This window comes from Pseudoliparis swirei, chromosome 17, assembly GCF_029220125.1.
Source record: "Pseudoliparis swirei isolate HS2019 ecotype Mariana Trench chromosome 17, NWPU_hadal_v1, whole genome shotgun sequence".
NCBI lineage: Eukaryota > Metazoa > Chordata > Actinopteri > Perciformes > Liparidae > Pseudoliparis > Pseudoliparis swirei.
This window is the reverse complement of record NC_079404.1, coordinates 17664034-17685546: the sequence shown is the minus strand read 5'-3', so window position 1 is coordinate 17685546 and position 21513 is coordinate 17664034. Positions and strand designations below refer to the sequence as shown.

Sequence of the window (21513 nt, the reverse complement as noted above, 5' to 3'; positions counted from 1 at the left end):
AACAGTGATTTTTCCAGGTGGGAGTATTGAACACAAGTCCTCTGATTGAATTTAAGTATTTTAATCCCCATTAAGACGAGACAGGAGCCGAGAAACTATTCCCAAGGATCAGGGCTGTTTGCTGGTGATCCTGTGTCTACATAACCAGATGACGGTAGTTTTGGGTTCCGGGGTCACTGAGGCTCGATTAGCTCTTTATCTTTTCATTCTAAAATCTGAATCGCCCAAACACAGAGCTCCTGCTCCATGACCAAAGTGTCATGGATGTCTTGAACCCTGGTGCCTGTGTGAGGAGTTTCTGCTTTCCAAGTGAAAAGTATTTAGCAGTTGAAATCAAATCTTTGAGCCTGCTCCCTGAGGAATTCAGAGCCTTCACTGACTTGCTCTGCAGGTGGATGGATAAAGGCTCCTGCAGCGCCACCTGCTGGTGAACTATATTCATCTCCGACCACAAACAGATGTATTTGTCCTCAACTATAACTTCTCCTGTTTTTCATAAGCTGAGGCTGGTGTCCAAACAGGTAATGAATGTGTTATAGTAAAACACAGTTGTTATAATATAAAATGTGTCTTGGAAGAAGTTATAACTGGTGACAAAGACTAATAAAAAAAAATTATATTTTAGCTGCGTACAACTTCATCATAATGTCTTACAAACTGTTTATTATACACTACCGTTCAAAAGTTTGGGATCACTTAGAAATGACTTTATTTTTCAAAGAAAAGCACTGTTTTTTCAATAAAGATAACATTAAATTAATCAGAAATACACTCTCTACATTGTTAATGTGGTAAATGACTATTCTAGGTGGAAACGTCTGGTTTCTAATGAAATATCTCCAGAGGTGTATAGAGGCCCATTTCCATCAACTATCACTCCAGTGTTCTAATGGTACATTGTGTTTGCTAATCGCCTTAGAAGACTAATGTCTGATTAGAAAACCCGTGCAATTATGTTAGCACAGCTGAAAACAGTTATGCTGGTGATATAAGCTCTACAACTGGCCTTCCTTTGAGCTTGAAGTTTGTAGAACAAAATTAATATTTCAAATATTAATCATTATTTCTAACCTTGTCAATGTCTTGACTATATTTTATATTCATTTGATAAATAAAAGTGTGATTTTTCATGGAAGACACAAAATTGTCTGGGTGATCCCAAACTTTTGAACGGTAGTGTATATATATAGTACTTATAAATAGAGTTAAAGGAAAGACGCATAAACACTATTATTTGTTCTCATTTACTCAGAACCTCTGCTAGATGTAAATGAACCAGCTGCAGGTTTGTACTCAAACACTATGCATGTTAATCCCGTTAAAATGTAGTAAATGTGCAAGGCATATCTTTTTCGGGTTCAAAAAATTTAATTCTGACATGGGATAAGAATATGATCAAAATATGAGAGAGGGCGAGTGCAATCACTGGCACCGACAACTCAATGGCAACTCACTGGCAACTCACTGGCACCTCAGTGGCAAGTCTGTGGCAAGTGCCGCTCGGTGCCAGTACTCAGCGACAACTCACTGGCACCTCACTGGCACCTCAGTGGCAAGTCTGTGGCAAGTGCCACAGACTTGCATAGATAATGTATTTTTTTAGACTTACTTACAATATGCAATACGATATTGCTGTACAATACTGCTGTACTATATTGAATATTGTTTTGCTACTACTACGTTTCACTTCGTAATATATAACACTTATATACCATGATATGTATAATGTACCCGCCTTTCTTTAATAATAAAAAATATATAATTAATTTTTTTACCATGTCATACTGTTATACCTCCATGAAATTCTCCTTTGAGGAGATGCCACTGTTAGTCTAAAGTTTAAGCACTGGCACTCAGTGACACTTGCCAGCAGTTGCCAGCAGATGCCACTACTAGTCAAAAAGTGCCACTCGGTGCCAGTACTCAGCGACAACTCACTGGCACCTCACTGGCACCTCAGTGGCACCTCAGTGGCAAGTCTGTGGCACTAGTTAAAAAGTGCCACTACTAGTTAAAAAGTGCCACTACTAGTCAAAAAGTGCCAGCAGACGGAGGGTCGGCCAGGCGCGTCTGCGGCATGTCTGCGCAGTGACGAGTCTGCGACGATTTAGTGACAAGCTCCACTAAAGTGCCCGGACAGCGGAAGAAATCACTTTCATGATCACAGAATGGAGGAGCTGCGGTTTAGCTAGATTGATAGATAGATAGATAGATAGATAGCTAAAATAGCTAGATACACAGATGGATATATATATATATATATATATATTAGTGCTGTGAAAAATAACGCGTTAACTCAGTTAATCCAATTTCAGGTTTAACTAGTTTTTTTTTAATCTAACGCATTTAACGCATGCGCAGAATGAGCTTCCAATCCGTCTGTTGTTGGTCGTCGGGACGAAAAAAAAGTCACTTGCAAAATGAGCTTCCAATACACCACTTCAATCTGAACTCTGTCCGCTCTCATGCAGACGGTCTGTTCATCGGTAATGATCCTTCCGCAGGTTCACCTCCGGAAACCTTGTTACGACTTTTACTTCCTGTAGATCAGGGTCTCAACACGTCGATCGCGACCTGCCAGTCGATCGCGGCGTAGTGTCGGTAGATCGCATGACATTAAAGAGATTGGCCCGCCCCCTGACATGTTCTCTTTAGTACGTCTTTGTTCTTTTATTAAACTAAACGTCTGTTGTTGATCGTATCTCCACAGCAGCATGTCATTTCTGTCTCTTCGCGTTGCGTTAACACTTATCGATCTCCGTCTCGCGCACCACAGAGCTCCGTGCGCGCGCATCGGGACCGAGCAAAAAAAAAGTCACTTGTCAATCTGTCCCCGTGTCCGGGCCGGTGAGGTTTCAGCTTTGCAGCGGTGTCCCCGCCGTCCCTTTCATCACGGCCCAGTTCATGAAGAAAACCCACACAGTCAGTTTGCCTCAGCAGCTGCTAGAGGAAGACTAGAGGCCTTTAGATTGTATCATGGTGGAGTTAATGGTTGACAAACAAGAGGAAAATGTTCTGTTTAACCCTCCTGTTACCTTTACATTTACTAACATATTTTACCCTCGGGGTCAATTTGACCCCAGCAATTAAAACCTCCAGAAAATTATTAGAATTAATATTGCTTCCCAAGTTTAAGTGTGAGGTACTTTATGTTTGTTTGTTGACTACCTAAATAGCCCTTTAAATATATAAAAAAGTTGATATTTCTTATATGTTTGACAGTGAAAAACAGCCTGGGGTCAAATTGACCCCAAAGAACACCGACATTAAACATTGAATGGGGTCAAATTGACCCGAAAGGTAACAGGAGGGTTAAACATTCTGTTTAGGATGAAGATGTATTAATGTTCCAGATGGAAGAAAACTGCTAAATAACTGCTGAGTTGCAGCACCATTGTATAGAAGAATGTATAAATGTATATATCCGTCTTTTGTCATAAATCTCTATGTTCTCACAAAATATACCGAGAATATCGGTAATATGTGATTAATCATGATTAATCCCCAAAAACCTGTGATTAACCCGATTAAAAATTTTAATCGTTTCACAGCCCTAATATATATATATATATATATATAATTAGTGTCTTTTTGTAGACACTTACTTACAATATGCGATAGTGTTGTACATTACTGCTGTACTATATTTAATATTGTTTTGCTTCTACTACGTTTCACTTCGTAATATATTGTAGCGACCCTGTGAAGTGGCTGTCAATCAAAGTGTGGCACCGTGCGTGCTGGTCGAGGGGGCGTGCCTGTGATTGGCGGAGTAGAGGGGAGGCGGGGTTAACCTGTCGGAAAACGGGAGTTAAGGGTGGTTGACGGGAACCGTTGTTGTTGACTTTCGACCTGCTAAGCTGAGAGGAACACGCTGTATGTGTTGGTGGATGCCCAATAAAGGGAGGATTAATAACGTCGTCCCGTCTCCGTGTCATCAGTGCCATAACGTCCGAGACGTTACAATATCATGGTATATAAGTGTAATAGATTACGAAGTGAAACGTAGTAGTAGCAAAACAATATTAAATATAGTACAGCAGTAATGTACAGCACTATCTTATTGCATATTGTCAGTAAGTGTCTACAAAAAGACACTAATTAATATATATATATATATTAATTAGTGTCTTTTTTATATATATATACACACACATCCATCTGTGTATCTAGCTATTTTAGCTATCTATCTATCTAGCTAAACCGCAGCTCCTCCATTTTGTGATCATGAAAGTGATTTATTCCGCTGTCCGGGCACTTCAGTGGAGCTTGTCACTGAGTCGTCGCAGACTCGTCACTGCGCAGACATGCCGCAGACGCGCCTGGCCGACCCTCCGTCTGCTGGCACTTTTTGACTAGCTGTGGCACTTTTTAACTAGTAGTGGCATCTGCTGGCAACTGCTGGCAAGTGCCGGCAAGTGCCACTGAGTAGCTGCGGCACCTGCTGGCAAGTGCCACTGAGTGCCAGCGTCGCTAGGGGGATCTCGCCCCTACTGCAAAATATGTTAAAAAACACCCAGTCATGACATTGTTTCTGGCAAAAAATTCATGTTGTGTAACTACCGCAAAAATTCTTGTCCCTCTAGTTGCACTGAGATGCATTGTGGGTGATCCAAACAGTCATCTCTAAACACAAACACTCATATGAATTAAGCCAGATTTCATAACACTCAGTCACAGTCAGGGAAGCAAGTGGCCTCATCTGCAGCATAAATAACTGCTTTAACAGGATGACTTGCTGATGCCAAACAAACATGTCAGCTATAATAAAAATAACTAATAAAGCACAAATGTCCCAGTAACCTCTGGTGGACTGGATTATGAAGCTCTAATACATCTTCTTTTTCATATTACAGTAACAATCAATGTGAATGTTTCTCTTTTATGTGCAGATATTTACAAGATGCTTGCTCAAAAAAAGCTTCAGCTCAAATAGAAAAGAGTAGAATAGAAAACAAGGCTGTGAAAGTGTTTTTTAATATATGGAAAGCTGCTGCTGAAGCGAACAACACACCGGCTCCATAACATGTTGCTTTATTAATATAATATTAAATAAATACATACATTCTGCTAGTTGGTTCTTAGTTTCCACCAGAACACGAGTTCACAACTGTGACGACGGACGTATATTAAAATATGATATAAATATATGTTTGTGCGAAGTGAAAGATTAAAAATACTTCCCTTTAAACTCCATGAGTCAGTTTGGTTTTCCTTTTGTTTCCATTTCAGCCGTTTTAAGAGGAAATCAAGGATTTTACACAAGCAAATGTACATTCAAAAAAATGAATAAAAACATTGAACATTATGGCTGATGGGCCGTCAGATGAATCACGTGATCACTTAACGGCTGCTCTTTTACACATTTTTACCGAGCGTGAGTCCGTAAGTGGTACTTCAGGTGTGTGCTCTGGAGAAAGCCTCTGCCGCAGACGCCACAGCGGTGCGGCCTCTCGCCGGTGTGGCTTCTCAAGTGCTTCCTCAGATGTCCACTGTGGGTGAAACGTTTATCACAGAAAGAGCAACAGAAGGGCTTTTCGCCCGTGTGAATCCTCATGTGTATCTTCAGATCTCCTTTCCGGCTGCACGCCTTCCCACACACGTGACAGTGATGCAGTTTCACCCCGGAGTGGCCGGCCATGTGTTCGCTCAGAGCCGTGTTACTTTTGCACTGTTTGCCACACACGTGACAACATTTTGAGCCCCTGTGGGAATTTAGGTGCACCTTAAGGCTTTCGGTGGACTCCAGGGTTCGACCACACACAGCGCAGAGGACATCGGCGTCCTTTGAATGGATGCGAAAGGCATGGTTTGTCAGGTGATGATTGGAGGAAAAGGATTTATCGCACAAATGGCAACGATAGTCAGGCGCAACTAAACTCAACTGAGGTAAATGAGGGGATTCTCTGGATGTGATGATGGCGCTCAGACTTTGATCGTTCTGTGTTTGGTTGGACATAAAACTTGCAGCGGTTCTTTTGCTTCCCCTGCCATCTTGGACCATTTCATTATGGATCGGGGTTTGTGAAGAGAGAGGTAGCACAAAATGCACAGTTTCGATTTCATCCTGAAGTTGCTCCTCACTCTCACTGGTTTGAGTCTGAGGATGCAAAGGCAGACGTGTGACGTCGTGCTCATTTTTCACCCAAGCCGATGAATGAGGTAGGCATGAGACATCAGCGTCCTTAAACTCTTCTTCTGGCCGCTGAATGGCCCAGAGTTCATGAGCTTCCTCTTTGATGTGTCGAGGTGTGTCTGGGCCCCTCAGATGGACGTTGGGGCTCAGCTCCTGCTCACAGTGGAGCTGCTCGGGGGAAATCTCCTCTTTACAGGTGGATGACTCAGAAATGTCTAGGAAAAGGAAAAAGTTAAGAAATTAAAGGTTCTGCATTTCCCATTCGGGTTTCTTTGATAGTTTTATGACCAATAAAAGGTTGTTTATACTACAAGAGAGGTTGGCGATGTTAAACAAATTCAGATTATGGCTGCAGCTAATTCTTATTTTCATTAAAGGGATTTCTTGAAAATTGCATGTTATATTTTCCAGCAGCTGAATGTGACATCTTGCAAAGGCACACACATTTAGTATCATGTATTGCATATAGTTAAATAATAGTCTCCTTTTTTTGCTGCATTAACCGTACAATATATTTTAATAATAAATTAAAGCTAATCGATTAAAGTCTTTGTCTGGTTCTGGTTTCTGGAGATTTTTTTAATCAGATAAATAGATACATCTATCATTACATTTGATCAACGAATATATGACACAAAAAAGACTAGTTCCAGCATAACATTACGAGTTTAACGCCCTTTTTAAAGATACCGGTACAGAAATAAAAAATACAATCGAGATGACACTTTGACAAACCTTTAAGCTCATTACCCTGGTCTAGTTTGGCGCCGACTGATTTCTACATATACATATATACTATAAATAAATAAATATAATGAACAGACCTGTTTTGTGATTTGACACAAACTCCTGCAGCAAACCTCCGAGCCGCTCAATCTCCTGTTTAGAGCTGGACGCGTCTTCTTCATATTGTGTTATGGTTCGTTCAAAAACCTGAAATATCTCCTCGACAGCAGCTGTCAGTCGCTCGTTTACAAAAGCCCTGAGAAGCAGCGGGGTGGACATTTTAGAGATAACGGTTTTATATGAACGTGGATGACTCCGAGAGGAGGTTTTACGGAGTCGGTTTCCTGTGTTGTTAGCTGGATGTTAGCCTCCGGAAGTAACAATATAAAACAAACCACAGAGCAAGAGTACCGGCGCATGTCAGGCCGCTGCTGCCCCCTGCAGGACAACTATGTCATTACCTCTCATGGTGGAAGATGAGTTCATACACCTCTATCGATTCCCAGCGGGGAAACGCAGTTGCTGCAACATAAATACAAAATGAATATAGAAAGCAACAACTGTAATAATAAAAATTACACATAACTAAAGTATTTTCAGCTGGTAATAGGCCTGCCGACATAAACTAAGGTTTTGAATGCAGGACTCTTACTTGTATGGTCTTGAGACTTTTACTTAAAAAGGATCCAAGAACTTCCTCTACCGCTGTACATTTATAGAGGTAAATATTACACTTATATTTAACAAATATATGTAGTCTACTAGTTAATTTGATATGAGGAGGGCAGACAAAATTAAATTGGGAACTCATGGGCAAAGAAAGAATCAAAGTACAACAAATAACCCCAGTTAAGAATCAAACAATAAGAAAAAGGACACACTCTGCCGCCAGCTTCCTGATAAAAGGGATTTATAAGAGATATATAATATGAGGGGTAATCTTCATACTTTCATTTCCTTTGACAGTTCTGTGAAAACCAGATGACAAACACACCCAGGTCTTATACCTCACATATGTAGGTGGTCCTGATATAGATCAGGTCATGTATTTGACTATTTTAATAAAACAGGACCAGTGTGGAAAACATGTAGGAATGTCATTAATGTTTGTTAATAAAAGGCCCTTCTAAAAGCATCCTGAGTCGTGACTGTCTCCCAGTGCTCCCAGTGCTCACCCACTTGACCATCTGTCCCACGCTGAGCTCAAAGGAAATGAGAGGACAGTCATGATGCACGATGTACCTGGCACTGTGCCCCTCCATCTGCAGCAGGTACAAACAGGCACGGACGGGAACGGAAAGTCTGCACAAAAAGAACAGCTTCTACCTCGGTCGTTTTGATAAACAACATATTCTGTACTCATTGTTTCCACAATCTTTCCGAAAATGTATTGTGTACAATACTTTTTCCTCTCAATGGTGTCATCAAATGTTCTCAGGTTTAGGTTCAGCACCTTATGCACCTTATGCGAGCAGCTGCACACAGCTGATCACCACTAGAGGGAACCAAATCATTCTTAACACATACTTTTTTTAAACACTTCAAGTTGGAGCTTCAGTGAATCTATGTGGATCAAATGCATGTTGCCCTTTAAGAGAAAAGAGAGCAGTGTTGCCTATTCTAAAGAAAGCCAGTATGAATGCAACAACTGTGACAGTCACTTATTTCCCCATCTTTATAATGTTGCTCGTTTTACCTTTTTTCTTTGTTTTATTGACCAATGAGGCTTTAGGTTGTTTTTACTGTAGCTACTTTTGTGCGGACCCCAAGAAGACTACAGTGACCATTGTGTGGCAGATAATGACGAGGGTCCAAGTAAAGAATGACTTACAATACTGAAATGCATCTTATGAGTATAAATAACCGGTCAAAACACAGACAACACATGTGTTAAAGAAGCATAACAGAGAGCGTTGCATTATTTTTGGAAGGTCTAAATCAGGGGTCTCAAACTCAACTTACCTGGGGGTCGCTGGAGCTAGAGTCTGGATGAGGCTGGGCCGCATCAAGGGCTTCAAGTATTCCAAATAAAAGTACAACTGATCCAATCTTCTCAATCTTTATTAATAACAGTTCAGAACATGAACGGTTCTTCAGAACGTAGGCTTCTCTTGCCTACTCGTCGCTCGCTGCTTCCTCTCACCCAGCTGAGCCACATTAGGCTTGAGGTAGGAAGCAGTTGAGACCCTCAGTATGACTTGAAGATACTCATCAGTAAGTTTGGACCTGTACTTTGATTTATTAAAGTTCATGGAGGAAAAGAGCTTTTCACACACATATGTTTTCCCAAAAAGTTACATGGTCCGCTTGAACATGCTGGAAAGTTCAGGGAAGGTGGGGGTTCGTTCTCTCAAAGATTGTCCAGACGTGTCTGCTTTTCCACTCCCGTCCCTGAACTTGGCTTTGAGTTCAGACGAGCTCCATGAAAAGTGTCTTTCCATAAGACACGTTTTGTGAAGAATGCTCTGACGTTGGCATAGGCAGCACTGACAAGCTGCCCCTGGCCTTGTAATATCGTGTTCAGTACATTCAGTTCCTGTGTGATGTCAAGAAGAAAAGCTAAGTCCTTGAGCCATTTTGGCATCACTTAGCACAGGAACAGCCATCCCGTCCTTCTCCATGAAGGCTTTCACTTCGGCTCTCAACTCAAAACCCCTCAGATGTTTCCCCTGCTGATCGTATATGTTACCTGACAGTCAGAAATGGCTCTGCCACTGTGCTGGCTGAAAGGCTGATGTTGCTAAACTGACCCTTCTTTTCCGGAGAAATTTGCACCTTGTAACATGCATTTTTTGATGAACTCTCCTTCTTTGAATGGCTTTCCCGCCTTATCAATCATCTCACTCACCACGTAGCTAGCTTCGACTGCCGCATCACTCTCTTTGCTTGCTTTCTTGAAAAATTGTTGTCGCCTCAGTAGACATGTTTTAAGATTGGCGACCCGGTCCTCTCTCTCATCTCCCTGGTATTTTGCATATACTCCTCAGCAAGACTAGTAATGACGTCTGATGTTGTATTCCTTGTGCGCCGCAATTTTATCTGTGCATATAAGACATGTCGGGGTGCCCCTGTGCTCAACAACCAACTATTCTGTCTCCCACTTTTTCCTGAAATTGTCTGTGCTCGTCGGCAACCTTTCTTTTCATGGCAGGTTTTGAGAAAGACATGACTGGGGCTGGGTGACAAGATATATTTTCCTTCCACTTCGTGTCACTCCGGAAGCAAAAAGGCGCAGGCTGCACTAACACTAAACTTTGATGTCAAATAGCATGTCACAAAATATCATCCGCAGGCCTCAATTGGCCCAAAAGCCGCAAGTTTGAGATCCATGGTCTAAGTGATGAATGAGGCGACTGTGGGTGACTGTGGGTCAGTGGGTAGCAGGTCCGTCATTCAACCAGGGGGTTTGAGGTTCAATCCCCGTCCCCGTGTGTGTCCTTGAGCAGAGCAAGACTGAAAATTGCTCCCTAGATGATGCGTCTACGGAATGAAAATGTAACAAGATTAAGTTGTGTTTCTTGCTTTGGATAAAAGCGTCAGCTAAATGACATGTAATGTAATGAATGAGTTAAACTTGAAAAATGTCCCGAACACAGCCTCTGAGCTGAGGCTGGAGTTACCCGTCTCAAAAAGCCTGCTGAATTATATATCTTCTATATATTTACCACACTATAGTGACAAGCTATTGTAGAGACACTGCAATGACATGCACATCTGGCTTTTAAAGAGGTTTTTTCCGCCTCTCCGAGTTGTTGGAGCTGTCCGAAGTGTCTATCTGCTTTTGTAGCACCCAGAATGTGTTGTTTGGTTTCTTCTAGTAAAGCAGGAATCATATATACTCAACTTAAAATCGTTTTTTAAAGACAGATCTATCATAAACTGTCAAGTGGCTATTAATGGTGTTTTTACTTGTATCATATGTGTGTATTTGTGTACAGGCCAATGTGACACTGGTAAATATATGTTAAAAAATAACATAACATAGATAAATAGTGACATTATCTGAATACATTTACATAATCATTTAATATTCATTAATGTAAATCCTGCTAAGTGAAATACAAAACAATATATATATATATATATATATATTATTGCTTCGTACAAACAAGGAAGTTGTAATATTTTATAGTACCAGTATGTCATTTGGTGTTTTTATTTAATCCATTACTAATTCTGACTTTAGGTGTAAATTAGCTGGTATTTTATGCACTTAACTTATTTTATGTATTTATATTTCACCTGAGAAGTACTCTCTTCTTTGAATACATCCATAACTACATGTTTGACAAAGGAAACATGTTGATGTGGCATAATCCTTGACTTGAGAATGTGTTATGGATAGAAGACTACTGCATCTGTTCTGCAAACAAAAGAAATTCTGAAAGATGAAAATGCACAGAGTGAGGTATTTTGAAAATGAATCAAAATATTATAACAGCCGAATTACCAAAACACATATTTGCTTTGAACACAACTCCAGAGTAGTGGGCGTGTCCGCTGAGCTTGTCAGAATAATAAAGATGATTTACGTCCTGTCGGATTCCAGAAAGCTATGTCGGATAAATCTATACAATTACAATAATAAACGTGTTGCTGACAAACTATTTAATTTCACACTGAATGCAAATGCAAGAGGTGCATTTGTAAGAAGTTTAAAGCTGCTGTTCCATTTATGTATACGGTATGGTAATTGTAATATCAGACACTTGTACGCATGTGCGAGGCGTGTTACTTCCTCGCGTCCAACGTTGCCGTGGTGGAGTGAAGCTCCCTCAGTCCTTCCAGCTATCTTTGGTGCAGCAGAGCTGTGCGAGAGGACGTACAAGTGCAGTCAGACAGCGACCCAGCAGACATGTCGGAAAGTGGGAGCCAGGAACCCGCCTGGGCCGAGAACGGCGGCGACGACAGCCCGTCGAAACGTGCACCCACACGGCCCGTCGGCAACAGAGTGACCGTGGTGCTCGGGGCTCAGTGGGGGGACGAGGGGAAGGGGAAAGTTGTGGACCTGCTGGCACAAGACGCGGATATGGTGTGCAGATGTCAGGTTGGTTAGCGCGCGCGCATCTTGCTCCTCTCTCCTCCTCATGCTGCATTCACTTGCTTTATGCCTCCGTGAAGCTAGTTGACCGAGAACTAGCCAGCTGACCCGCGCGTCTCTCTCACCGTCTTGTTTCTCACAGTGTTGTCGTTGTTGCTAATGTTACCTTGAGTCCCTGCTAGATGCGTTGAGCTCCTCGGACACATTTTAAGGTCTGTGATGAATTCGCTCCTGTCGTGTGCACGTGACCAGGTAGCTGAAGGCTCCGTTGACTAACGACGGTTATCATTTGCAGGTGCATCATTTAGTCCTGGGCTCTCGTGGTGCGTTTAAATACCGCTGATTTAATTGCGCCAGGCTTTTATTGATTCAGACGTGTATGATACTGGTGTTGGATTGTAGCTATATCTGTATTCAGGTGTTGCTTTCCCTGTTGTTGAAGACTGCATTCGCTACATTAAAGTTAAAAGATGTTTGACAGTATAGTATCATTAGTTATAATAAAACACCAACATGTCACCATTGCAAATTCGAGTTTATTCAAATTATTTATATTTGTTAACACAGTGTTATCCTGATCCTGCAGGCTGCACGTGAAAGTAGTATCCCTATAGGCACACACGTACACTACCTTATCGTTTCAGGCACGCTGGGAGGGGACATGATGCACAACAAGACAACATGCATGGCGTACTGATGATATAATAACTTCTATCGCAGGATGAACAAACTGATGTTGCTTTCTTGCGAATCCAACATCAGGATTTCCTGTGACAGTGTGTCTTCCTCTTGAACGGTTGCATGTGTAAAGAGATGTGATTGTGCATGTAATAGGGAGATGCTATTATATATCTTATCAATGTGTATATTTTGTGACATCATGTGACACCTCCACTTGCTGTTTATCTGGACTTGGCCAGCATGTTGGCTCAGTGGTTCAACTCTGGTGCTTCAGTGTTAAATTTACATGCACTCAACTTTTTCCATGCAAAATTGGTGGATTGGAGACTCTGACATGTTTTGTGTTGTCATTGTTTTTGACTTGTTTCTCAACTCTAGGCCCACTGTGTCCTGTCCCTGAACTCCCTAAACATTAATAGTTTTGTGAAAGCAGACGAGGAAGGTCTGAGTTCCTATTCAGCGATGGCCTAGAGCCACATTCTTAAACGACATACACTCCTAAGAAAGCTGAAGATCACTGGTCGTTCAGTTAACCTGGCTCGACTCAAAGTGATTATCATTTTGTGTTTTGGGAAAAGTGATCGTAAAGAGCAACTAAACGTGGGAACAACTTGGATGATTTCAGTTATGCTGTGTTTTAGCACGGCAATGTGCAGTACTTACTATTTTTTGTTGATTAGATTTCAAACTCAAGCAGCTCTCAATAGTTTTTGTTTACGCTTCATCCGCAGCAGAGTCTGCGTGTTTACTAAAGGGAAAGACTCTGCAACCTAAGGCGATGAAGTTAGAATGACAATCTTACTGTTCGTTGTCATTGCAGGATTGTCTATAATGCTGCTGCATTCACATTTAGGTCAAAAGCAAACCTCTGGTTTCCATTCATTTCAGCAACGTCTACAAGGAAAAATGTTGGAGGTTTGAAACTGGCTTTACTTTATACTATAAACCATTTTACAGCCAACGGTCTGATTACATCATGGTGTTAGCTGGAGGCAAACACAAATAACCTCAGAGTTGTTGAAATAAAGCATCGGTATTTAACATCATTATAGCACCAAACCATTTTTTTGCATCGGAACGATATAGTGGAGAAATGTCTACCTGAGCAGAGAACGACGTCGCTCTCCTTCTGTGTGTTGTTATCGAAGCTTCTCCTTGTTTTGTTGAAACACTCTGCTCATCCTTTCAGTGCATGTAAGTGCATGTGGGCGTGCCCTGCTGGTTAGCTCACGGCCGCTGCTCTCGTGCGGCTCTCGTGCGGCTCGCGTACGGTGTTTCCAGCTGATAACGGTGTCCCGTAACCTCCAGTTCACACTCGGGTGAATAATTTGCACCGTTGGAGCTGCTGGCCCGCCATCGACATGTTGAGAGCTAATAGAAATGCTCCTGATGATCTAACGACTATTGTTGCTGCTTGCTGAATATTCATATTCCACCGTCAATATTATTGTTTTGGAATTTGCCAAGGAGCAATCTGAGCGGGACATTTTTCATTCAGTCGCTGCTCTTCAGTCGACAAACTATCTTTATGGAGACGGTTTCTCCATTATCTTTGACATTTCTAACATATTGGCTCACCTATATGCTGATACCGACATATTTGCGATAAGCTAATATCGTAACTACATACTTCACACCATTTCCTCAACCTTCAATACGTGCATTCTCTTGGCTGCTTGTGCCAACTCTGTCGACTATTGGCTATCTCTGTTGATAACAAGTCTACATAACAAGGATTCTTCGGAGCCTTGAGGCTTCCTTGTCGCTACAGTCCTGTCGAGTAAGGACACATGTAAAAAATAAACGTGTGTGTGCGTGCGCGCTGGAGTCAACAGCTTTGACCTTTTTATAAAATAAGCTTTGACAGCAGTCTTGCTTGGTGTTCTTTACAGTCCAGACCTGAGTTCCTTAAAGTCACAGTTGGGAAATAGGGGGTGTGTATCTGAGAGGATGTGAAGCCAGCCAAACACATCCCTGAAGACTGAGTGCAGAGAAGTCAGCAGTCATTATTGTGGACTATCATATACCCATATCATGCGTCACTCAGGGAATGCACATATTTTCTCATTACCTTCCTTTCAGGCTCCAACATACTCGATTAAAAGTTGTTTGGCCGTATTTTTATAATGTGAAAAAAAGTTAGCACATGCTGCGTTAAAAGCCTCAGCTGGTACAAATAATAATAGAGATAATTTTAAACAGAACTATTTTCACAAAAACAGACAAATATATCAGTGGTTGTTTTTTCTAGCCACATATGAAAAGTATGAGTGTGTGATGATCTTACAGAATGAGAAAAAACTCAATGTACCATGTTAATGAGCTATCTATTGAATTAAAAAAGTATTTAACAGTCACAAAATAATGCTGTTTACTGGATGTGCAATGTTCAATCAATATATTCTGATTAATATTTCCATTCATTTTTGGAAAAATTTGCCACGTAAAATCCTATTCTGTAAAGCAAAAGAGTGGATCTGTTTCATTGTCCTTGTTCACAAACAATTATTTTACGAAAAGAATTATTTTACAAAAAGAAAGAAAAGAGTAACGGCAGCTTGTGAGACGTGCCGGTGCGCAAGAAAGAGAGTAAAATCTAGACTTATTATAAATAAATACAAGAATCAGCAACTGGAGAATGAAGCAGAGTTAGTGCACTAATCTGCAGCCAGTCTGTACAAGTTAGTATGTTCTCTGGTTTACTGAAGTACATTATTGAATGAAATGCACAAACTATTTCAAAGTGATTTTAAGACGGATTATTGCCTGACTGCTCGTAGATAAGAAAATTATTTGAAACAAGGCAAACAGGTTCATCAAGTTAAACAAAGTACATGTTCTGTTTGTGGGAGCAAATGTCAGTTACACTGGGTTGACACACTGTGTGTGTCATTGTGATATTTGGTTTCAGGTGTGCCACACGCAGATTCAATGCCCTGAACGCTGTTGCTACCGAGATGTTTACTGAAACCAGGACTTTGCTAACTTGGAAAAACAGAGACTATTGTCTTTTTAGCTCTTTCACTGGGCCTTTTGTTGAATTGGGGTTGTATGGACACACTTTTTCAACACTTAAAAGAGTTGAGTAAAAGTGTAAGGTACATGTTGTAAAATTAAGTAAAATGTATTTATATAGTGTTTTTCAGAGACATAAATAAAGTGCTTAACAGGAGATTTATACAAGTTAGACAAAGAAGAAAAACATAAATAACACGAGGTGACCATAAAAGGGCCACTAATTTACAAGATCAGTTTTTGAAACATGTTAACGGTGTCAAGATGGAAGATGCAGACCTAGATAATTCATTTAAATAAATAGGTATGTCTTATGCTGATTTTTAAATGGTTTTACAGAAACAGCCAACCAGGTATGGTAGAGCATTTTATAACTGTGGTGCAACTGCCTCAAAAACGTGATCGCCTCGAGTCATAAGGTGTTTGCGTGGGACTCACAGAAGATTTAACAGGTTTGACCTGTAAATAAGAGTGAAGTAGTTCCACCACATATGCAGGATGCTCTAAGTGAGAGAGATACTTCTATCCTGTCCGCGACAGGGAGCCATTGAAGAGATCTGAGCATGGGGGTGATGAGGAAACGGTGGGAGGCTTTTTAAAAGCAGTCATAGTGAGTGAGGAAAAGTGCGTTACAATAATCCTTGAATGAAGAAATAAAGGCATGTATCAGCATTCCTAGTTCAACCGTTGATACTACATATCTCAGTTTACTGATATTTCAGAAGATAAAAGAAGAAGATTAGAAAGTTGCTGACATGGAGGGTCAAATGACAAGGATTGGTCAGGTATTACTCCAAGACGACGCTGGTTGCAGTAGACCGCATAGGAAAGGTGGGACAACTTCTTCTGGTGTAACAACCAGAACCTCCGTTTTATCAGCCTAGAGTTGTATACTATAGAGCAGGTCTATTCAACTTCAGTAGCAAGTGGGCCGAATAAGAAAATCACGGGGGGTGTGAGGGCCGCACAGAATATTGATCAAATAATGGCGAAAAATGAAAAACAGTAATGTATATTTCCACAGGTAAACAGTCACACACGAAAATGCGACGGTATTGTGTGGCAAAAGTGTTGCGAACAAGCATCGCTATAAACATGTTTCAAAGTGTAAATATCCGCTCAAGGTAACCAGTTGTTTCAGATCCCTTCAACCAAACTGTTCCCATGAAAACATAAGAAATGTGACTTAATGGATCAATATATAATTTTCTTGGGATGAAACTAATATCTGGTGGCGCAGCGCACAGACTGCATGTCTTTGAGTGCAGTCTCCTTTTGCGTGAAAGAGATCGAAACCAGGTCGGGCGATTTTTTTTTTTCTTTTCGAAAATGTATTTCTTCATCCGTGGCTGTGATGCTCTGCTCACTTATACAATCGTAATCGCCGAAATGGATATGAACGGTGGCTTGAAGATCTCCAGCAATATGTTTGTAAATGTGTGACGAATCTGGTGAGCGAGACAGAGCCCCGCTGCAGATGTTAAGAGAACACAACACACGCGTAGGGAAACCAGTAGGTTTGAAAACCAGTAGGGGTGTAACAACGGCAACCAACACGGGTGCGTAACATAAAGATGTCACCATACAGGTTTGGTTGAGGCAACAGTGAAACTCAATGGCTCTGGGTTAGATGTCTCAATGTATAAAAGAGGCGTGTCCGTCAGTTTTATTTTTTCTTACCAAGCTATACAGATTTGCAGGCAGTCTTGCGGGCCGTAGTTAAACTCAAACGGGCCGTATCCGGCCCTCAGGCCATTAGTTGAATAGGCCTGTTGTATACTATAGAGAGTGGTTTCAGGAGAGTTTGGTTTCCGAAACCCTGACTGGAACTTGTCATACATATTGTGCCTTTCCCATGCAACAGTAAGTTGGTTGGCCTCAACCGTCTCCAACTTTTGGATAGAAAAGGACATTTTGGATAAAGCAGGACCTAAGTTAGTTTTCTTTAATATAGGCTGGATAGCGGCATACTTAAAATAGATGGGGACACTTTCCCGTAGACGATAAAGAACAAACAATAGATGGATCACAAAAACAGGATTGTCAAAAATTCAGAGGGCAAGATGATGCATTTGTTTTTCTTCATTAAGTCCATCAAGTCTTATAGGCCGATAGTCTAGAAAAGAGTCCAGAAGAGTTTGAGAATGGAAAGGAGCTAGAGTTGGAGGAACACATTCCAGAATGAATGCTAAACCTAATAGCCGTTACCGTATCAATCGAAAAGGTAAGACACTTGTTTTCAGTCAGCTTCTTAGGAGTTTATGCAAGAACATAAACTTTATAATAAAACTATATTTACCATCAAAATGTGTCGGTGTTTTGGCTGACTATGATAGAAGTATTCATCATTATATAACTACCGGTTCCTAAGAGCTCACAGTAAATCTCTGTACCACTGAGTGGGACTCATGACTCATTCTTGATCATATTTATATGGATCCATTGAATGACTTAGCAGGGTTTTTCCTGCATAGAGAAAATTTGGGCGCGCGCCTAAGCCGTTTTCCCGAACGCCTATGACAAATCCCGAGCGCCTAAGGCAAAAAAAAGTCTGCGATGAAAAAAAACAACTGTGTTCATCACGTGCATGTCAGCGACTATGTTCTCAATAGCATGTTTCAAGTCGGCTACAGCCGAACCCTCGTTCTGTTTTGATCAATAGTAATCGAGTTGATAAGCGTGTCTTCTTGTCTGACCCAGAATCTCTGGGTCAACTCAGCCGACTCTCACATGTCTGCCTCTATAGACTGATGTTGACGGTAAACGCATTCGATCGGGAGCGCGCGAGGGTTTTGATAAAGTTAGCGGAAGGATTTATGTGACAACATCCGGTTTTGCAAAGTTAGCGGAAAGAACCACGTGAAACAACATCCGTTTATCAAAATAAGATGTCGACAAATCATACACTAACATATAAAAGTAAACAATGAACTGATTTTGTATCTTTAGAGATCGTTTCTGAGATTTAGCTTAAATTATGCTAACATTAAAACATTTTTACTGTACCAAGGAAGAGTTTATAAAAATAAGTCAGACTTTTGTATGTTAAAAAAAGTCCTGTATATAGATTTCCCCAAGAGTTCCAGGAAATGAATAATGCAGATGTGTTCCATACATATCTGAAATCCCCTATAATAGCAATCAAACAATTTTAATGTATCAATTAGGACATTTTTCAAAGTAAAAGTCCTAAATGTTTAAAGAAATCGGTAATTTCTTTAATGTTTGAGGTGCTTTATATATGTATTTCCTCATATTCCTAGGCAATAATGCTACACAATAAATAGAATGCTTCAATCAACACCGTGATCGGTGATCGGTATTATCGGATCGGCAGATACTGATTTCAGTGATCGGTACCAAAAAACCTGATCGGTGCATCTCTAATTGTCAATCTATTAGCCTATCTATTTTAGCAAAATGATTTTCTCAAGCATTGCCTCCATTATTTCTGGGGGAAAAAAAGAAAAAATACATAGATGTCTGCTAATTACGGTGATATGGTAATATAGGCCGTGCGCGCGCAGCACGCAAACATTTTTTTTTGGGAGCACCGAAGACCCATTTTGACCCAGGAAAAACCCTGACTTAGGACTGCAGTAGTAACCCATGTCTGCCCTTTCATAACAACGCAGAAGGGTCTGAGGCCCATTTCAATCACCTTTCAAGAGCACGGTCACGCATCCAGATTGGGTAACATGTCTTGATCCGGTAACACCAACGGCAAACTCAGGCTTTGTTCCAAAGGTTGTCGAAGAGAATCTTTCATCAGCTGTCATTCAGATGTCCTACCAAACCCATCAGTTCTGTATTTTTTTAAAAAACATTTTATTTTAGTACATGTCTATTTGTATCGCCCAATACTTCACCTCAAGGGGCTGTAAAGTCTGTACATAACTCGGGTAAAGATAAAACCTTTTAATGGGGTTAGAATGGGAAGGTTTAGCAAGAGCAACAGTGGAGGGATCCCTCACCCACTACAGATAGAATACACCAACAAAACCATCAGATAAAACATCTCCATCTATTGTGCCTTGAAAAAAGCTGAGGTTATGTGAAATAGTTTGTATTTTAGAAGTTTCTTTCCTGACACCTCTCTGTTGAATGAAATCCTCCGGACTTTTAATCATAATCTCAGACACCCGTTGAATAGCCGTTGCCGTAGGCGTGCATAAACCACTACACAGTAGCAGGTGACCATGACAAGTGTCTCGTGATGGGTGCAAAAGTTCGATCCCAGGACTATGAGAACCAAAGTCATGTTTTGTGGGGGATGGGATGCATCATAAAAGTATTTAAAAAAGGAGCAGCATCGTCCTCCTCCTCCACCCCCATCTGTTCCCACTCTCCACCTTAAGGGTGCTGCTGTGGCCAGGAATAACCTCATGTGGTAGAAGCACATGCTGGGCTTGATTTACATCCACAGGGCACAGCGTTGGGAACACGTCACAAGACAGACCAAGTTGAATTGGCACCTCAGGTAGTCGGCGCCTGAATGGACCTGCAGCTGCCTTTATTTTCCACACGGCACACAATAAAGAGGCATACAATACTTTACTTTATTCATCTCTCCCGTGTAGTTTTTGTGTGTATAGCATGTTTTTTGTTTGTTGGTCGACTAATATAATCCTTTATTTATTTCCCATCTAAGTCCTTGAGTTGTAAGTACAACCCCCCTCAGAGTGTGAAATGTAAAGCAGAAAGGAGCGAAGCAGGTCAGGTTGAGATGCTCTCATTTGAGGACTTGCTGTTCTTTTTCCGGGCGCCTGTATGAAGTGTTCATATTAATACCCAGGAAGCACGTACTTTAAAGTCTAACTGTATTGGCTAAATAAAAAGGTATCTTGCCGGTTCATGTTATTTGGTGCTCCCCCAGGTATTTAAGTGTAAGCCAGAAAGTTTATACCAGGCGCTGCTTGTGTTTGTGTTTAAGTGCATTTGGCTAAAGATGTCTCCCAGTTTGAGCTGCTGGTTTGTGCTCAAGTCCTGTCGCATGATTCATGGAGTGAACGTCTTCCTTTCTCTGCGGGGTGAAATAACACAAAACGACCTGAAATTGCAAAATGAATATTCTGTTAACCATCGCGTCGTGCTGATTTTAACGAGCTGCCTATATTCACGCTGCGTCCTCTCGACCGTTTTCCCATATCAGTTTTTCTCTCGTTATTATCTGTCAAAGTGCAGCTGGACTCCCTCTAATACAGCTGAACTGAAGCTGCTAAACTTGATATGTTTACGTCCTTTTTTGAGGACTTTCCGCTCCGCCGTGTGACATTCTTCTCTGTCTTTACCGTGAGTCTCTTTTTGTGAAGCTAGTTTTATTATACATGTTGATGTAGATGATGCAAATAATGAAAGGCATTCTTGCATGTAGTTTTTCTAGTTTGGTGAGAGAGGTTTACGTTGAAAACGCATACATGTTGTTGCATGAGGGCCATTTACTGTCAGTGCTTTAGTTTGTGTCTGGACTTGTTATGTCGTTTGTTAGAGGGCTGCAAATATGTCTGGGTGATGAATCAATGTGAGAATTGATGCACGATAACATTGTTCACAACTTAATTGATAATATCGTTTTGCACTAAAGTAAATGGACTAAATGCACTAAATTAAAAAGCTCTTGTTAAATATATACTTCGCAAAAGAGTTTACAAATTTGAGATGTGAAATGACCTCCATCGTTTTGTCCGTATTGCCCAGCCCTGTTTTGGCAGCAACACATTGATGCAGCAGCGTGTCCCCTGTAGGAGGAGGATGGCAGCGTGTGGCCGTGCGGTTGGCGTTTGACACTGAGAGCGTGTTTGTGTTGGCATGTAGGAGTCGAGAGCAGCAAGTCTCGACGACATGCATTTGGGTGTATATTATTTACATAACGTGTAACCTGTGATAACAACAATGCTTTGTATTTGTCCTTCAT

General features: G+C 41.1%; 2 protein-coding genes across 2 annotated transcripts in view; one reads left to right on the top strand and one right to left on the bottom strand.

The window, feature by feature from the left end:
- Positions 1-4959: 4959 nt before the first annotated feature.
- LOC130207202 (zinc finger protein 699-like) lies at positions 4960-7223 on the bottom strand. The gene is made up of 2 exons (XM_056435690.1): positions 6961-7223; positions 4960-6351 (listed from the first exon to the last, which is right to left on the bottom strand). Exons 1-2 carry the CDS (start codon positions 7139-7141, stop codon positions 5369-5371), a joined length of 1164 nt encoding a protein of 387 aa, XP_056291665.1. The 5' UTR covers positions 7142-7223; the 3' UTR covers positions 4960-5368.
- A 4415-nt stretch (positions 7224-11638) lies between these two features.
- Positions 11639-21513, top strand: part of adss2 (adenylosuccinate synthase 2) — a 28062-nt gene continuing 18187 nt past the window's right edge. The window contains exon 1 of the mRNA XM_056435737.1: positions 11639-11909. Within this exon, the coding sequence (XP_056291712.1) occupies positions 11718-11909 (192 nt within the window). The 5' untranslated portion in view covers positions 11639-11717. The remainder of the gene's footprint in view (positions 11910-21513) is intronic.

Coding starts and splice junctions, on each gene's coding strand:
- LOC130207202 (XM_056435690.1), bottom strand. CDS start 7,141: ATGTCCACCCCGCTGCTTCTCAGGGCTTTTGTAAACGAGCGACTGACA. Junction 6,352..6,960: donor TGTGTCAAATCACAAAACAG/GTCTGTTCATTA, acceptor TCCTTTTCCTAG/ACATTTCTGAGTCATCCACC.